Source organism: Oryzias melastigma, linkage group LG4 (genome assembly GCF_002922805.2).
Source record: "Oryzias melastigma strain HK-1 linkage group LG4, ASM292280v2, whole genome shotgun sequence".
NCBI lineage: Eukaryota > Metazoa > Chordata > Actinopteri > Beloniformes > Adrianichthyidae > Oryzias > Oryzias melastigma.
Window position 1 is genome coordinate 25,462,120 of NC_050515.1, and position 19,869 is coordinate 25,481,988.

Genomic DNA, 19,869 nt, shown 5'->3' on the forward strand with positions numbered 1-19,869 from the left:
GTAAGTATATGGATGCTGCTCTACAGCACAGTCAGAAGTACAGTAGAGCAGAACAGTATTTAGTCAGCTACCAATTGTGCAAGTTCTCCCACTTATAACAATGAAAGAGGCCTGTAATTTTCACCTTAAGTATACCTCAACTATGAGAGACAAAATGAGAAAGAAAATACAGAAAATCACATTGTCTGTTTAAAAAAAATATTTGCAAATTATTATGGAAAATAAGTATTTGGTCACCTACAAACAAGCAAGATTTCTGGCTCTCAGACCTGTAACTTTTTCTGTAAGATGATTCTCTGTTCTCCACTCATTTCCTGTATTAATGTTTGAACTCGTTATCTATATAAAAGACTCCTGTCCACAACCTCAATAGTCACACTCCTAACTCCACCATGGCAAAGACCAAAGAGCTGTCTAAGGACACCAGAAACAAAATGGTTGACCTGCACCAAGCTGGAAAGGCTGAATCTGCAATAGGTGAGCAGCTTGGTGTGAAGAAATCAACTGTGGGAGCAATTATTAGGAAATAGAAGACATACAGGATCACTGATAATCTTCCTTGATCTGGGGCTTCCGATGTGATCTCACCCCGTGGGGTCAAAATGATCACAAGAAGAACTTGCACAATTGGTGGCTGACCAAATACTTTTTTTGTCCCACTGTAACTCAACTATCTCCAGCTGGTATTTGATAGACTGATCAGGTTTTTTATGAAAAACCAAAAAAACAATCTAGTGAGTAACATCAAGTTTTGACTTAAACATCTCCTGTCCTCACTGTCTTTTTGTCTCAACAAAGAAAACCTTAAAATGGTCCTTGTAGACCACACTCTTAAATTTAGACCAATTTGACTGTTGCTGAATGGCTTTTTGCTTGAGGATGCCACTGGTTTAGGTGGTTTAGGTGGTTGAGCAGGTTGGTGGATGATTGAAGGGTCAACAGTTTGAACCACGCTCCCCCTAGTCAACTGTTGTTGTGTGTCCTTGGGCAAGATACTTCACCCTACCTGCCTCTTGTATGAGGCCAGATATATTTGAAACACACAAAGTTTATTTCACAAATGCTCCAGTTCACAAATATGTATTTTTGCAAACACGTAATATAGGGCTGGACAATATATCGATATTATCGATTAATTCCAATTTTTTGTTTCAGGCGATGTATGTTTAGGAAAATCAAGATTTTTTTTCCCCAGCTCTCTGGTCTCATGGGCTTCTGTAGTTCGGCGTAGAGTCAACCTGTCCATCTCTTGACATGAAAGCTGCAGCTAGCGGAGGAGCCTCTACCGTGAGGCAAAGAAAGATAAAAAAAAAAAAAAAAGGCACTTGCTTCGTGAGGCCTCCACCCACGAACCCTTCTGCTAAACATCTCTGTTTATGTAGCGGTTAGCTTTGAAGCAGCGGGACATGCAGCGATTTTCTACTTTTGTTAAAGAAAGTAAAAGGAGGGAGAAAAAAAATTGATTAAAATAGAAAATGAAATTTGGAATGAAAAAAGTCTGAGATTAGATTTTTTTGGTCGTATCGCCCAGCCCTAACGTAATATAAATTCACAAATCCACATGATCTGTTTCACAAAAACACACATTCATGCATTTGCGAAACAGTTCATGTGGATTTGTGAATTTATATTACGTGTTTTCATAAATATATATTTGTGAGTCACAGCAGGTATATTTGTGAAACAGTTTGTGTGTTTTTGTGAACCACATTGTTTGCTTTTGTGGAACAGATCTTGTGGATTTATGAACTTATGTTACGTGTTTGCATAAATATGTATAAATATGAGACTTATCTGGCCTCATACAGGTGTGACTGCACTGGTGTATGAATGCTTGTGAATGTCCCGGTGACAGTCAAAGGTAGCGTGTACCGGCAGCCACACCTCTGTCAGTCTGTCCCACAGCAGCCGTAGCTACACCTGTAGCTTACCATCACCAAGTATGAATGAGGACTGAATGAATACTGGATACACATTGTAAGAGCTTTGAGCGTCTGGAACAGCACAGAGAAATCCAATCCATTATTGTGTTGTTTCCTAAAATTAATGGGCTAATATATATAAATATAATTGAAAGGAGGAATCAGAGGGGAAAACAGGGACTGCGAAAAAGCAGACGGACTGAAAATGTCAAGGGCATCCTGCCAAAGTGATGTCTGAGTGGTGTGCCAGCCTGAGTGATGGGATGCGCAAGAAAACTGTGCGCGGCAAAGAAACAGACGGTGACGAGCAAGTGCCTGAGAGCAAAGTGAATCATCCTTGATGCCACCTTTTCCTGTGCACTGTGACGACACTCACAATTTCCTTTTATGCCTTATTATGGCAATCAGTCTTGAATTTTCTGTCAAATATTGACTTGAATGTTAAATAGAGAGAAACTGGCTGAAATGCTGGATTAAGCAGCCCTGTGGGAAAAGTTCATTAGTTCAGATTTTTTATTTAAAGGGATTAAAGAAAATGCTTTTTTAGCTTTAAAGAACTCGAATAAACTAAAAGTGTGATTTGAAATAGACATTTGATTTGATTTGGGGGTAAATTCCTAGTGGTGTCAGTTGACAACATCCACTCTAATAGATCTGACTGGGTTACTACTGACAACACAAACACTATGAAATAGAATATAACCCTAATTTATGGCGTTTTCTTGTGTACATTGGTTGTGCTTGTAGTTATCTCAGTGAAAGATAATCTGAGAGTTCAGGACCACAAGAAATTGTTGCATCTTCACATCGATGACTTTTAATGCAAATTTGTAAGTATTTATATTAAAAATTGGATTTATCTTTTAATTGTTTCTAAATACCTTAAATGAATTAAAATAACGGTATTACAAGTTCTAACAAACAAATGAAAATACAGTACAGCCTATTTCTTTTTTAAATAAAAACATTAAACAAAAATTTCGGATTATAGACTCACTAAAATGTTATATAGCAGTTATTTATTGCAATTTCGCCACAGTTGGGTTTTTTTTTTTTAATTGACCTGCATTTTTACTTTCATTTGATCAACAAGTCAATGAATAAAGAATATATGAAGGATAAAAAGTCTGAATAAAACACAAAGAAAAAAAATATGCATGCATTAAAGTAGAGGCAAGAAGGCACTTTGACATTAAAATAAAAAAATGGTTAGTTTGTCTGAAACTTTTTTCAAAACACAACATGCAATGCCAGACACACCATGTATTTTCATGTATTTGTGAATGTAATTCTCGACCATGATATATGAAAGACAAATGTTCCATTAGGACTAGATAAAGGAGGACGTATTTTAAAGATATCATATTATATTATATTATATTATATTATATTATATTATATTATATTATATTATATTATATTATATTATATTATATTATATTATATTATAATGAAGAATAGTGATTGGTTGCCTGCAGATGTGTTTCTTCTGACTGAGACACAGATTTCTGGTGAGCGGTCGTTAAGTTGTATTGATCAGAGGAAGCCTTATCAAACTGCAGCAGCTGTGCTGCAGGGATTTTGGTCAATTGGCTTAGTGGTCTGATAAGAGATGTTGTCAGACAACATAAATAAACTCACAGGTACATCTTAATAGAATTTTGTAAAAAAAAAAAAAAAAAGGTCAATATTTTTTGTGTGCAAATAACAAGAAATTAAGGCTTTTTAACTATGTGTAATGATTTTATACAACATTTAAGTTTCACTTGAATACTTTACTTTTTTTGGAATATTCTTGTTTTTTTAATGAAACTTGCCATCATAATGATCTAATTATCAGGAAAATGAGATAAGAAATAAGAATGGAAAAAATAAATTAGGACTAGTAACAAAACTCTGATGTTCACGTAGATTAATTACATGTTTTACTCTGTATAAGGCCAGGTTTTATCAGTCTATACTTCAGTATTGCTTGCATCTGTAGTCCAAATTTTCTCTGCATTTGTAGCTAATATCAGTTTAATTAACTTTATTAACAGCGCTGCAGAAAATCCACCACAAGACAAAACTGCAGCAAAAGACTTGTGTCATCTGTGAATGTATTTCTTTATCTGGAGCTTTCATTTAAATGAGTGGAAACGTAAATATGAATAAAATAATGAACCTGTGCATTAGTTTGCTCTAATCTAGGTTTGACTTTGTTCTCAGTCATAGTTTTTCCTCCTCTTTAAAAGTGCTGTCATAGTCTGTTTTTCTATCTCTCCGTAGCCTCTGTCATCTCTCTCATTTTGCTCTGCTTAGAGAAAAAGAATTGTCCATTATAGAGAGTACGGAGGTAATTAGGCTCACAGGGAGGCTGGGAGTGGAGGAGCAGGCTCGCTGAGGTCAGATGAAGTGATTGAAAGTGGCATTGACTGTGTCCTCCTCTCTTCTTAATTCTGATCACTTTGTTAAAGAGCATGCCTCCCCACTACGCTTTGTTCCTTATAACCGGGTTCTCAAGTTAATGCATCATCTTTAAAACTCATTGAACTAAAATCAATAAAATCATTTTTTACAAATCAGAATATCAGCTGTTTGCTTGACTTCAAACCACCGATACTTTTGTGATAGTTTTTATCTTTAAAGAGTTTAAGATCTGAGGGAAATGTTATAACAAATTCATCCAAACTTATAACAAGAATTCTATAAAGTCTTTTTCATTTTAAATGATCAAATATTTGGTTTTTGTTTTTTTCCTGTACTGACATCAGATCTATTTCACAAATGTTTTAATTTTTTGCAGGCAGTAACTTTATTAACTATATGTATTAAAATAAAGGTCAAAGTAAACTTTATTGTTTATTCAGTCTCACTTAATGATGTGAACATTAAGCTACGTTCACATCACCTTTAGCAACAAGTGTTCAAGCAGCCACTTCCAATAAAAGTCTATTCAAAAGCGTATTTCAGGCTTCCCTATTCAAAACTTTTGCTGTCACACATGGTTAAGTTTTACTACCATACATACAAAATGCGTGGTCATTGAACACGCTTTACCAACTAAACCAGGTCAAACTTATGTTAATGGTCTCTGAGGATGTATTGCCATTTCTTATTTTACGTGGTCTGTCATTGGAAAAAGTACAGGAGCAAACTATGCAGTGAGTTGTTGACTAAACATTGAAACTTGACGCCCCTGCTGCGCCGAATCCCGTCTGGTGTGAATGTCCCATTAGGGGTCAGCAGGTGCTGGGGTGCATAATGTGCAGGAGTCACAACATTTCTGCTGAAGATTCATTCACCACAGACCTCAAACTTCATGCAACCTTCAGATTCGCTAGAGGATAGTGTGTACAGAGTTTCATGGAATGAGCAGCAGCATCCAAACCATCCATCCCCAAGCAAAGCGTTGGATCCTATACTGTGTAGCATCTAGAGCAGCGGAGAAGTACTGAACTGATGAATCATACTTTGCTTTATGGTAATCTGAGGGATGAGTCTGAGTTTGGCTTTTCTTGCATTACGTGGTAATTGGTAGAGTGAGATTACAGTGAGGAGTTGTTTTCTACGACAGGATTTGGCCCCAAAGTTCTTCTAAAACTAAATGTTTCAGCAAAAGTTGTGGATACATTTGTGTTTTGCAAATGTTTTAAGAAAGAAGATTTTACGTTAAGATGCCATGACTCAACTTCAAGACAACGTCACCTGGATGAATAAGAACCTTCACCGACTCCATGATCCACATTATTCCACCATGACCTTAAAATCAAAATTGGTGTCAGAAAATAAGCTGTTTGACGTTGATAGGAGAGAAGCACACTCAGCTGTCCTACTCACCCCACTAATTCATGCTCTCAAGAAATGTCACACTGTTGCAACAAGCTTACAGTGGTATAAGATTTACTGCAAAGAAGCATGGTAACAATCAAGAAATAATCTACCAAAGACACATTTCCTTCCTTTAGTGCTATGCTTAGTTTCACTTGTCAATAAATGACGAGTTTCTCTTAGTGTAAAGAAGTCACGAAGTAATTACACACAACTTCTTGCATACCTAACAGTTCTTTATAAAGCATTTTGCATAAAAATATAAAAAAGTTGAGTTGTTTTCACTAAACTTGCTACTTTCCCTCCATTACCTTTATTTCCTGCTTGGTTTCCCTTTTAAAGATTGACCCTATTTCCACATTTCTGATGCAGGATGTTTTGGTGAAAAAGTGCTGCAGAGATCTCTATGACTCATCCATTAAAGAGACACATCTGCAGGATTCTCTGCACAGCAGAGCAGCATCACTCCAGTGTTTCCTAGATCTTCTCAAGGCCTCTTGCAGTCAAACTTGGCTTACTTTGTGCCTTCCTCACACTCACAGACAGATACGAATCATCTTTGATCTTGTAGTGCGGTTCCAGAGCTCCACCTGACACCCTGGTTGACAGCTTTTCTTTTAGATTTGTCACAAACTAATTAACTACCTATTGGAAATGACTTTTTTTTAGATGAGGAAGGTTTTTAGATTAAAAGTAGTCATTAAGTTTTATTAAAGACCCACTCCGATTAAAATTGCTTTTTTTTTAATATGTTTTTGTGGCATTTTTCTCTTAATGGAGGAAATAGAAGAGAAAATTAAGCTCAAATTGCTTTTCTGAGTATTTCTTTATTCAAATCATGAATCATGAGCAGATTAATAAAAATGCAGTTTGAAAAAGATTGTATTTGTGTTATAAAAAATATGCTGGCTGGGCCACAAGCTCCCTGCTCTACTGCATTCTGCTGCATCCACTTGTAGATAAATAGATCCATCTTTGTTTTCTTCGTCCAAGCTGGCATTTAGCTCAAAACTGTACGGCTGGCTAGCTGCGTGCCATTTTTGTTGCACCAGTAATGTTAGATTGGGGGTTTTAGGGTCTGTAAGCTAGTGAGAGAGAGCGTAAACAGATGGATGACGGGAAGTGGGATAGGCTTGCTCCACACCAACAGCCAACAACTCAAAAGGTGAATTCTAATGAACTCCTGCCACTCTGCAGAAACTATGTCCTAGATAGGGCAGTAACGAGTATCTGTCGCGATCTGCTCCCAAAAATTTGAGTACGAATATTTGCAATGTTCAAGATCGCTGATTTGCGATCTTTAAAAATATAGTAGAGTGTAGTAAAATATTATCTTGGGCATGTATGTTTTGCACTGAAATGCAGAATAATGTTGGATTTTAAGTTTACAGACTAAAACAAAGCTGAAAGAATCGCGCTACTGTTACCAGAAGTAAACAAATATGCACGTCGGTGAAGCTTTTGGTTTTCAAAGTACAACTAACAAGAGCTTTTTTCCGTTCAAAGGCTGAGACTGAGGTTCTGCTCACTAACATAGCTTCTTAAAAAACAAATTAGCTTTTTTAGCTATAGCTCCAGTGTTTACATTCTTTAGGTCATGGTAACTCTTCAACTGTTGTCAATTAATGTGGCTCCAGCGGATTCCGAAGCGGAGAAACGCAGCCTCGCGCAGATACGCAGCTCCACACAGCTGAAGTGCGGCGGATGTAATCAATGTGAATCAGCTGATTCTGCTGTGGAAAAAAAAGACTTTTTCATACAGGCTCAACATGTAATGCTTAGAGTGTAAAATGTTGAAGAACTGAGGATGGAAAACTGTGGAGAAAATTTTCAGGTTTTTTAGATAAATGATCAAAAACAACAATGATTTAGTTTAATGCTTTTTATGTTGTTTATGTTACTGCTGAACTTAACCAGAAAGTTGACCAAAAAAACTTGCTTAAAATAACAAACACCATTTCTATCCATTTAAATATTTTATTTTTTTTTATCATTTTTGTTGATTCTGATCTTCTGTTCTAAATAAATGTATAAATGACAGGGATTTAATACAAATAATTTCAATTTTCATACATCCAGTAAAAAGACACACTCAAAGCAACAAACATTATATTGAAAAGTAAGAAAGGTGGTTCGATTTGTGAGTCATTGAGCTTGATTCGCCACCTAAGCAACGATCCACAGCCCTATAAAACAACTCAACTTTTTGGATTTTGGCTAAAAAATGACATTATCATAATTAGAAGGCTGCTTTGAAAATAGACCCAAAGATGATTGGAGATTGTCTTTAAAGTGTAACCAAACAAGTAAGTTGGAAGCTGACTCCATCCACAGCCACAATTTGAAAATCCAGTCAGAGGGGTGGGGCTGGGGAACAGGACTGTTATCATAACTGGAGCTGCAGATCATGACGTAGGACTTCTGAAATGACGAGGGACTCGCATGGTTTGACCAATCAAGAAATTCAAACGCAACACCTTGTTTCAACCTGTAGAGGGCAGCACACGAAGGACTTTTGACTATATTTTCAAGAATTAAAAAAGTAAATTTAATTTGCCAAAAATGTGACAATGACCAACAGACAGCACTTTTAAAGCCCCATTTATAGAGGTCAACAGAAAAAAAAGTTGATTTAGGGTTTGGTTACACTTTAAAGTTTTGTGACATTATCAGAGAAGCTGGTGAACAGGGCCCAAATAAGAACCATAATTTTGGTTTGAAAACCTCCATGTGTCCTTGTGCGTGTTTTCACTTTGATTTCCATCTATTTCCTTTCATTGTTTAGCTGAATCCAACAAGCACCTAATAGCAAAACAGTAGTCAGCAAAGTTAAACATTTGCTTGATGCTAAATCACTGTGGCAGAAGGAATTCATGCTAATGAGCTCCTCAGCGAGACTCTAAAAGCACAGTCTAGACTCTCAGCCTTCAGGAACCTTTGACCTGCTTGTTTCAAAGCATTCGCATTACCAAACAGGCTTACTGTTGCACGTCTTGGTGGTCAGCAGTTGGTCATAATGAGTTGTAGATGTTTTGTCAGGGAAGACATTCATCTTCTCATCTCTGGCTTGCTATGGACTCTGTACGGATGTGGAGACGCAGGTGGGAGGGGTGATGTGTCAGAGGCTTGCAGTCACCTTTGCTTTGCATGTATGTGTGAGTGTGTGGAGCATAACAATGTTTCCCTGTCCTAGAAACCAAAGACCTTTATTACTCAGAGGAAATCTATAGTCTCCTGGGGTTCATTTTCACAGAGGTTATCTCGGCGTTGTTGTTCGAGCTCTGACTGTTGATGGTTCCCTACAATTTCTCCAAAGTAATTGCGCTGTTTTTTCCCCCCACCCCTCCTACTTTACCCTCAGCCATATGCTTATTATTCTGTGGTTTATTGCATACATTCCTTATTAAATTCCACTCTTTCTCTGTCATCCCTGTCTTCTGCCTCCAGACGAGGGACAGACCGTTTGCTACAATCCTCCAGAGCTGGCGGGCCAGCGGTTGGCGGACGTAGGCATGCAGCTGAGAGTGGACTGCCACCAGGGCCTGGGTTACTGGGACTACCTGTTCTTCATCGCCATTGGTTTCGTCATCTTCTCGGCCGGTACTGTGTCGGCGTGGGTGATGGGGATCCTGATGGTGCTCTATGAGCGCTACACCAAGAGGAAGAGCGAGGAGGTCGACAGCGACGACGAGGACCAGAGGGGTGGAGGTGGGGGAGGCGTCTGTGGAGGCGGAGGAGGGAACCAGGGGAACGGGGATTTGAGCAAGCCTGGCATGGAGGTGTGACCGGCTGATGCGAGGCAACAGGAGGACAACTAACAAGCGAGGAAGCAGAAGTGATGGGAGGAGTGTGACACCGAATACTACACTCCGAACTAAGATCTGCCCGTCTGTCTTTGTTACAGATTTAGATATCACAGTATTCTCTTTAACATTTAGAAAGGTGAGTGTGTGTGGTTGTGCGTGGGAATGACTGTGAACGAGAGAGGGAGACAGACAGCAATAAGGATGACTATGCCTTCACTTCAGGAGAACAGAATGACCTCTGGGTTTATCGAGAGCAATAATCCTGCACACACAAAGGGTGTGGACGGACCTGCGTACACTGTAAAGTGCTCTTTTGCAACACATTGCAAATGATGAAAATAACATGACATGATGTATGAGTGGCACATTCAACGACACACATCCGAGAATGACATGGAGAGGATGTGAAGAGAGCGATGCCTTATCTGTCCTGCAGTAGAAACGGGAAACTGGTACAATTCAGTGTTTCAATGTTCCTCCCTGAATGCCTTAAGGCAACTCACTTGAAATAATCAACAGTCACTGTTGTCATTTATTGATGAAATGTGTCAGAAACACACACACACATTCATTGTCAGTCAAAACCGACACGACAAAGACTAAATAGTGTGAATGTACACGAAAGGAAGGAAAGCACAGCTTTCAACTATTGAAGAGAACTAACAAGATCGGGGATTGATGGTCCCACCCACACATCGCTCATTCTTTTTAAAGATTCCCTGAGGAGGTTTCTTCTTCTAGTGTGAGTAGAGCAACAGTTCCTGTTTGCAAATGAACACTACAAAGAAACATATCAACTTAAGGAACATGAATGTAAGCATGTCCTCAAGGACAAAAAAAAACTTCCACAGGGTCCCTTACCATCACCCTAGCACCATCCTAAAGCTTCCTCCTCTTAGCTTTTGTTTGGTTTTTACTTTGCTGAAGTTCAATCAGTTGCCATGGTCGAATGAGGCTAACAGGAGACGGCAAAAAATGTCAAATTGTGGAAATATTTACTAAAGATCAGGCTACACCATAACAAAAACAGCTGAAATCAGGAAGAGCTTCTCAAGAAACCATTTTTTTTCTGTCCGATGAGACAGTCCTCAACCCTTTAACATTGGAGTTTTAGCTCCAGTGTTTACATTATTTCGACTACCATAACCATTCAACCGTTTATGAAGTTGACATAGTTCCAGCCTTGCATTTAATATGCAACACTTTAGTGCTGAAGTGCTTACACAATGGAATCAGCTGATTCTGTCGCAGGGAAAAGCGCCTTTGCACCGTTTTGCAACCCTTACGTGTTGCACGATGCTAACGTCAACCAGATGAATCACGTTCATTGCGTAAACGCTCAAAGAATCACAATATGTCAAAGAGTATGTGCTATTTAGGGGTCACCATGTACTGTGTTAAAGGGTTAAACCCTTACTACATATTGAAACATATACACATCTCTGACGATGATTAACCATCCCAATTTCTTCATTAGTTTGCTCAACAAATTCTCTCATTTTTAGTCCTAAATGATCACAAAAACAGCTAACATGAAAAAATGAGGTTCCAACTATTGTAAAGTCACACAGTCTGTGTTAGGCTAAAACTCGGTCTCACTAATCACCTCATTTAAGGCAGTAATATCATTCAGTCTAACTGACATTATGCTGAGAAAACCAGTGGTGTTGGCACAAAGAGCTATAGTGAGATAAACCAAACTTATATGATCTATTTCTAATGTTTTTCTGCAGTGCTTCCTTACAGTTTGATCCTTAGAGTTCTGCACGTCTTTTCACCCGCTGAGAAAATGATCTAAAAATGCATCTTGCTTTTCACCAGCTCCTGGATCTGCTTCTCGGTCTGGTGTTAAATTCCTCTTAAAGGTCATTCCCCCGCAGGCAAAAGTCTTCCCACAATGACACCCAGTGACTAGCATAAGTTGTGTGTACTGTGTTTATGACTGTCGTCAGGTTTCCGTGTCGCTGTGGTTAAAGTTTGAGCTGCTCTGCAGCTTCTCACCCACAGCTCTAACATGCTGCAGTGGTAATGGTCTGTGTTCATGGTGGCTGGACTTCAGGAGCCGAGCACTCACTGATGACTCTGCAAGGAGGTGATTGGATGCTTCTTCAAACAGAACTCCAAAAAAATGCTGCAGTTGAAAGGTATCAGTGCAGAAGTGGAGCATTTCTGGTCATGTGCGTTTGAATGAGTGCGTTTCACCGGAGCAGAGCTTTCATAAAGCATCTCCGGGATCTCTGTGATAGTTCCCCACTCTGCTCCACTTATGCCATGTCCATCACTTAACAGTGTGGAATGAGGACACGAAGAGAGGCAAACTGGGGATAGAAGTAAGGTGAAGAAAGAGCAGGGTCACTAAAGTAAGCAGGCATTCAGTAGCTTTATTGATTGATAGTTATAATCTGAGTGGATTAACACTGAATCTGAGAACAAAAATGGTTCAGGGTTAACCTGCAGGATTTAGCTGAGCCTCTCTGTGAGCACAATCTGTATGGAAAGACAGCTGGTGATGTCAGACCATTACATCAATAATTACTAGGCAATAGAATAGAAAATATTTTTTATTGTTTTGTGTTTTTTTTTTTACAGATATTGAGGCTTATTTAATTTGCAGAAAGTCTTTGATTGGTAGTGACAGAGAAAATCTCAATCCTAATTCCAGCACATCTTGTAAAACTGTGTTCACAACGGCCTCACCAATGTGCGTTCCAATTAAAACCCAGCTGAGGCTGGCGCTGCAAACACCTTCAATCTACATCTGGTGGCTCCTTTGACTCAAGTCTTGTGAGCTGCTACTCATGTTTTGTGGAGCACGACTCAAGTCCCATGAGCCAAAACTCAATTTTTGAGACCCGTTAGTCAAGTCTCATGGGTCAGGACTTAAGTCTTGTGAGCCTAGACTCACGTCTTGTGAACCGCAACACAAATTTAGTGCATCACGACTCAAGTCTTGTGGGTCGTGACTCAAGACTTGAGGACTGCAACTCAATCCTCACGGGCCGCGACTTAAGTCTAGTGGGTCGCTACTCCAGTCTTGTTAACTGCGACTCAAGTTTCATGAGCATTAAGTCTATTCTCATCAGCCGTGAGTCAAGTCTAGTGGGTTGCAACTCAAGTCTTGTGAGCTTAGATTCATGTCTCGTGAACCGCAACTCAAGTCTCATGAGCCTAGACTCTTGTCTCGTGAAACGCAAGTAATGCTTCGTGAAATGCAACTTAAGTTTTGTGAACAGCAACTCAAATCTCGTGCACCATGACTCAAGTCTCGTAGGTCGTGACTCGGGTCTCATGGGTCGCGACTCAAGTCTTTGAGCTGCGACACAATTCTTACACAATTTTACAACAGTCGCAAGTCAACTCTTGTGATTTGTTACTCCAGTCTTGTGGGCTTAGATTCATGTCTCGTGAGCCGCGACTCAAGTCTTGTGAACCGCATCTCAAGGTTTGTTGGTTGAGACTCAATTCTCATGTATCTCTCAGTAGTTTGAGTTTTTTTTTACAAAATGAGCAGATATGAGGCACGAGTGGCTCAAATCACTGACTTCTGGGTCTCATGGACTTTGGGTGGGAAAGTCGTGAGGTGTGACCTGCAACTCAAATCGAGATGCATAAGATTTGAGTCAGTTGAGGAAGTGGGTCGGAGCTGTTTGCGGCGCTTGCTGTCTCTTGAAAAGTCTATGTTTCTGGCTTTCATTTTCAAAACTCTTTCATGCTACCCACATATTTAAGACTGTGTCCATTAAACAAACATTAAAAGTTAAAACAGTTGAACACCAGGCCTCTTCCAGCTGCGAGAACATGTGCTAGTATTAGGTAGCGACAGTCCAGTGTGAACACTGTATGCTAATAGTGCGATCAAGAATGTACGTTTAGCGCGCCATATGTCCAGTGTGAGTTTGGGTGAAATTAGAGATCTATGCAGGTTATTTTAAGCTCTTCTCTCCTAACTCAATCAAACTTATGTTAAAAAGCTTGTTCTGTGCATGAGTGGAACGCCATACAAAACAACCCCATGTTAGTACTCTTCATTCACTAAACTCAAAACTTGAATATAACAGTGAGGAAGTTGATGTTCTCCCAGCATCCACAACAATCAGACTCACCCAATCAGCAAAAAATAAGCTGAATTTATTACGCCACTTAAAATGTTTTCACTTGCACTGCGATTTTTTTTGTTTTTTTTTCCCACATAAATACAAACCTCCCTTTGAAAATGCTTAACTGCCTCAACCTTCATACTATTAACCACTAAATCTTAACTTGTCCTTCAAATCTCTTCCCAGTTTTAGAAAATCTTTTGTTTCTGTTAGAGTCCAACCAGTAAGGGATACTCACAGTTGACTATAGAGAGCTGAAATGTCTTTAGAGCTCTGAATTTGAATGGGTGTTCTGTCAAACCAACACATTTTCATTCCTAAGTTGTCACATATTGATGTTTGGTTAAGGACCCCTCCATCTCACTTTTTTACACTATCAGGTATCCCCAACTCCTTGTTTATGATGTGCTGGCTGTTCCCATTAAACCAGGGCAGATCTGTACTGGTCTGAAACTGGGACGCGGACCGCACCAGTATCCTAACCCGGTACTGGACACCCACGGCAGACCTGAACCGGTAACGACCAGTACCCAAATTGCGTGTGTCTGCTTCCAGACATGGTACTGGTTTGCGGACTGGGTTAGGGTTAGGGTATTTGTACTGGCCGCGTCCCAAGGACTGGTCCATGCTTGACAACGCGTCCAACAAAATGCCTGGACCCCTGATTTAATTGGTACAGCCAGCATGTCAAAAAACGACAAGTTTGGGAAACTCAAAATGTCAAAAAGTGACCCGGAAAGGTCCTTGACCAAACATCAATGTATGACTTCTTGGGAATGAGAATGTGTTGGCCCAGCTACTAGAAGTTACTTAGTTTTTCTGAGGTAAAATCATTCGGATCCCTGATTTTATGCAATGGTGGTAATTGGCCCCAAATTGAAATACCCAAAATAAGCAATAACCTGGTGTGTGCTCACAGTGTTGTCCATCTTATGTTACGGTCACAAATACAACTGCCATCACGTGATAGGGAAGAATGGGCAGAATCTTCTAGATTTCATGCCGCCACCCGATTTAAAAAAAAAAATGTTGCCTTGATCATGAATGTTGACGACAGCATTCAAGTGGCCATCAAGGCTACCGGTGGAGAAATGTACACATCGTCCAATCATAGCTGCTGCTGGAGGGCGATCCCCCTTGTGACCACACCGGCTGGTGTCATCCCCGCCTGACACTGGACAGCCACCACACAACCAAAAATCTGCCCTGACGGCACTGATCAATGTCAACTTTTAGAGAAAATTCTAGAAAAAATGTTATGTTTCTTAAGACATCCACCGCTCGGCATGTAAAAATGCGACTGCCACCTTCTGATTACAAACGCCGCCACGCAGCCACCTGGCAAATTTGCTGAAAAATTCCCACTTAGGTTGCCATTATTTTGAGGTATATGACCATGTCTTAGTATACATATATGTTTATCACATTGTATGGTTTGATTTATGAAACTTTGCCATACCCAGAATCTCATTGTAAAAGAATGAGTTCTGCTTCGTCTCCAACAGAAACACACAAACGTTACTCAAGTCGTCCCTCCCTGTCAAGCGCACAAACATGCACAATGAATCTCAAGGGCACAGCTAAAGTCAGAGCCGCAGGCCTGAGAACATTAACACTCCTGTTTTGGTCTGTCCTACCACGCATCGCTACGTCCTTCCGTCCTCCATCCTCAATCTGACACCGTCATCAGCTTTCACACAATGCCAGCACAAACTCTGACACACACCTGGACCTATAACTCACCTGCTAAATCTTTAGGCTGTCACTATCAGGCCGTTTACTCTAAGGGAAGCTTAAAGGATCTGCAGATTGCTGGGTTTCCATCCTTCTTGAGTTACATCATATTCATAGAAAGACATTTGACCTACAAGATCATGACCTCAGCTGCATGCCTGGACTAGACCGTCCGTCCAGTGCTTCCTGTTGGGAGAGCGTTGTTGTTTTGTTGGGTTGATCACAATAAAGCTGTTTTAGTTCTTTATCATCAGTGAGTAGGTGATGAATTCATGGGTCAATCAGTAGAGGAAACAAGTAAATTGGACAGACAGTGAGAAAATATCCTATATTTGCATTATTTGCACATGTATAGACACTATGAGGGGATAAAGGCCAACATAGAACAGTGTAAAGTACAGGGAATTTCATACAAATTATACCTTAAAGACCCACTCCAATGAAAATCATATCAGCATTTGTGTGATGATGGAGGACAAATATAAAGAAAATTAAGATTAAAATTGTATTTATGTATTTATTTAAATTGTTGTGAATCAGAAGCACTAGGCCACAAGCTTAGGCAAATTTCGAATCAATTCCTGCCGCTCTGCAGAAACTATGTCCTAAAAATGACAGATTTTATCATTTTTCCAAAAAACAATCAAAAATAAAAGACTACTGGTAACAATGTTACAATAGGTCAAAAGAGGATTTGGAGTGGGACTTCAAAGTGCAAATTAAAGTGTAAATTTGATTAATCTTGACTGAACTATAAAAAACATTTCTAAAATGACAGAAGTCCAGAACTTTAATCAAATTACTTTATATGCTCATTTCATTGAGCCCCTGATAGAAGATCAAAGGCTTATTAGCTCTGGAAAAACATGAAGAGTAATAAAAAAAAGAGAACATAAAAATCTAAATGTATTTTTCAACAACATCAAAAAATGACTAATTCAAACAAGTGATATATGAAGGCAGCAGTGTTTTAGCACTTCTCTGACCTCTCCTCTTTTCTTGTCATATACCGTCGGCGGGTGTTTCTGAATGTGAGTTCAGACAATTCACACATTACTGCACAGAGGAAGAAATATCGCTGCTGTGATGGCTGATGAAAGCTGCAAATTGCATAAGTCTTTTGAGTCTGACAGACTCCAGCATTCTATACCTACTCAGACTGTTGTTTTTTTGAGAAATTTGGTACAACACATATAGTGAGTGATAAAAACTTTACAGGAGAAATTTTGCTTTTATTAAAACTGGGTAAAAAATATTCCATCTTTTACGGTAGAACAGATTTAAAGAAAGTTTTGATGAATTTGATAGTCTGAAATAACTTTAAAAGCCCAATCACTTGGCATCTAATGCCACTGAAAAAACAGGGAAAAAAAACAAACTTTGAGGATCAAACAGTTTGAAACCTAAAGATTTTAGCCTCAATGCCTTTGTGATCCATATTGAGTTTTAGGGGGAAAAAAACACAAAATATTTGGTTTTTGCTTTTGTCTTTTCTTTATTTTTAAAGGTTTAAATTACTTTAAATGTTCTGTTTTTTTCCCCAGAAAAAAATCTATCAGGTATTTCTGGTTTTGAGTAAAAGCTGGTTAGGCTAAGTTTGCATCACAAAGACGAGATAGATTAAATCAAGTCTTGGAGTTAAACAGAAAAAGATCAATATAAAGTCCATGAACTCAACTCCACATATAAACTTTTACAGATGAACACATTAGTTTAAAGGTCTTTGATGGTTTCTTGACAGCTGACATGCTTCCCCCACCTAAAAAAATCCATGCCCTATCCTTTCCTTATTACTTGGATTGGGTGTGTTCAGTCAACCAAATTCTAGGTTGAACTCAGGGGGTTTTGCTGATTTCTAGACAAGCCAGTTTTCATGTAATTCAGTATGTTTATTTTCCATTGCAAGCATCCACTTCATAGACACTTTCCCAAACTTTTGTTCAAAATCTACTAATTCCCTCCAAAGTTTTGATCTCATCATCGTCAGTCATTTTTGATTTACGGCATCTCACTCAAAGATGAACAAATCTAAACCTTGCAATCAGACAAAATATTTTTAGTAACGCTGCTTATTAAAACAGACTAAGTTCTGTTGCTCACTTAAATAAGATTTCTCAACTAATAAAAGCTTACCTGAATTTCCCTGAGGACTTCCAAAGGGATTAATAAAGTATTTTCTATTCTATTCTATTCTAACTAAACAAATAAGCATACAGATTATTTTACATTGCAGATGCTTTAGATTCCCAACTCCTGATGACGTAAAAAAGCTTCTCTCAGCTGTTTTTCAATTGAAACATTGTCAGAGAGCCATTTTTTCCCCCACACAAACTTGCACCCTGTTCACCTGTGACTATTGTGAACTTTCCTTTTTCTTCCTTGGCCTCTTCTTCCCCCTCCTCACATCATCAGGTTGTAATCCATCCAACGAGCCTCCACACTCAAAGGTTTCTGAAAGCTTTCCGACTGCAGACTGACACACTGACACAGACAGACGGCGAGGAACACAAAAACCCAAAAGCACAACTGCGAGGCGAGAGCAAAAACATTTTGGGTTCACACAACTATCACTATGCAGCTTTGGGTGTGCGTGTGTAGGCCTGCGTGTGGGTGTGTGTGTGTGCGTGCTTCTGTTTGATCTGAACCCTTTATTTCCCTGAGGGCGATGTTGGAGGGGGAGCATGAAGCACAGAGTCCATCTAATGCAATAAGTCAATAATACATCCCATCATTGCACACACAGCACAAACTGCCTTCCAGGGATTGAAAAATAGGATGAGCACTTACTCCTTTTGTAAATTCCTCCCTTTAAACAGTTTGAACATTTTTGCTTCACTTGCAGTATCCTTTGCACCTGTTTGAACAGCAGTGAGCCAAGCTGCAGAAGAGCAGATGTTCCTCTTGAAAAAAAAAGAAAAAAAAAATCACTTGTGGATTGCTAAATGCTGTCCAGGCAAAGGAAAAAGCTTCTGCATCACTTACAGGTTCAGCACTACAAGAGTGCCCACACACTAAAAACACACTTCTTTTCATGAAGGCTTTTTTTCTGTAGATGACTGTGTGGGATCAGAGGAGAGCAAGGTGTCAAGACCTCCTTCCTTTACTCACTTTTGAATGGGCAGAAAATTCCAGTGTGTTCAGTATGAGTCTTATTCTGGAAACATCCAATTGTTCTTTAGCGAATTTACCCAACAGAGGAAACAACAGGATTCAAATGAACCGAAAACTAGACAAATACAGCAACTTTGAACACATTTTAATCTCTCATTTATTATTGGAACTTAAATTCTGTCAAAAAAGTGTTCAAGCTGTAAAACTCCTGACCTTTCAGTCCATATCTGCTGAATACACTGTGTGTAATAAAGCAGGAAGGCGTGCTGAAAATGATCTTCCGACTACATTTGACAAAGGTCAAAAGATAGTGTTGTAGAACACTAAAAGACATCAGGGTTTGAACAATTCTGTTTCTTTTTTTAAAAAAAACTCTGTCAAATCTGAAGGTTTGATTCTGTGATTTCAGGTGTAAAAAGGTAGGAAGCCCGAACAAATCATTTTAGTTATAAATAAAAGGGCCTGAAGTGCAGCAATGTTTCACAATTAAAATTAACTTTACATCTTTGAATCGCAATGAACATTATCAGACAAAAGGCCCCCCATCTTCACAACCGTACGTCCGTGCCTGGTTATCAGTGAGCTCCAACCATTCCTTGCCACAACATATTCAAGCAAAGCATTACTGTGCAATTTCCTCTGTATGACTGGCAGTTCTGGCTATGTGAAACTGCAGTAACTTATATTAAGTAATTTTGGATCTTTTACTATCAATTAAATCTTGAAGTGATGTTTAAAGATTGGCTTTGATCTCATTATTTATTGTGAACTTGTGTGTTTTTTGTGATATAACAATGTAAAGCTAACTACATCAAAGAGTAAAAAAACATTTTACTAGATTTAATGTTTTTAAAAACCTTGCATAAAATGCTAAAAAATAATGAACAAGATTATTTTGATGAGATTTAGATGGTATTGTTGGGTGATTTGGTACATATTTGCTCTTAACAATTTTAGTCTAAGGACCTTATTTTTAACATGGTGCAACTGTTTTATAAAGAATTCATTACCATCTTAAAGTTGTCATTGAATAAAATGAATAAAAAAGAATCAATTATTTTTGCCATAAAATTTGGCTAAACTTTTTCCCACCAAAAGTGTCATGGAGGCAGCCATCTTGAAATCAGCAGGAAAAGCCATTCTACTGCCTCTAGTGGAACGATGATGAATTCCAGGGAATCAAACGTGGACCAAGTTCTATGAAATGGTAATGCCAATGAGATATGGGTCTCAGAAACGTATGCATTAAATATGATATGATTTTAGATGTAAAAGTCAGAGGTCTTCAGTTGTTTTTCCTTTTTTTTAAAATTTTTTTTATTTTGTGTCTTCCTTTCTCCCTCTGTGAGACCATCATTGTCTCCACCTGCCATGTTTCCTACAGTTTCT

At 38.8% G+C, this 19,869-nt stretch overlaps 1 protein-coding gene across 1 annotated transcript in view; it reads left to right on the plus strand.

Moving 5' to 3' along the window:
• LOC112150809 (leucine-rich repeat-containing protein 52) overlaps positions 1 to 19,218 on the plus strand; it is a 32,505-nt gene extending 13,287 nt beyond the window's left edge. The window contains exon 2 of the mRNA XM_024279304.2: positions 9,180 to 19,218. Within this exon, the coding sequence (XP_024135072.1) occupies positions 9,180 to 9,517 (338 nt within the window). The 3' untranslated portion in view covers positions 9,518 to 19,218. The remainder of the gene's footprint in view (positions 1 to 9,179) is intronic.
• The last annotated feature ends 651 nt before the right edge of the window (positions 19,219 to 19,869 follow it).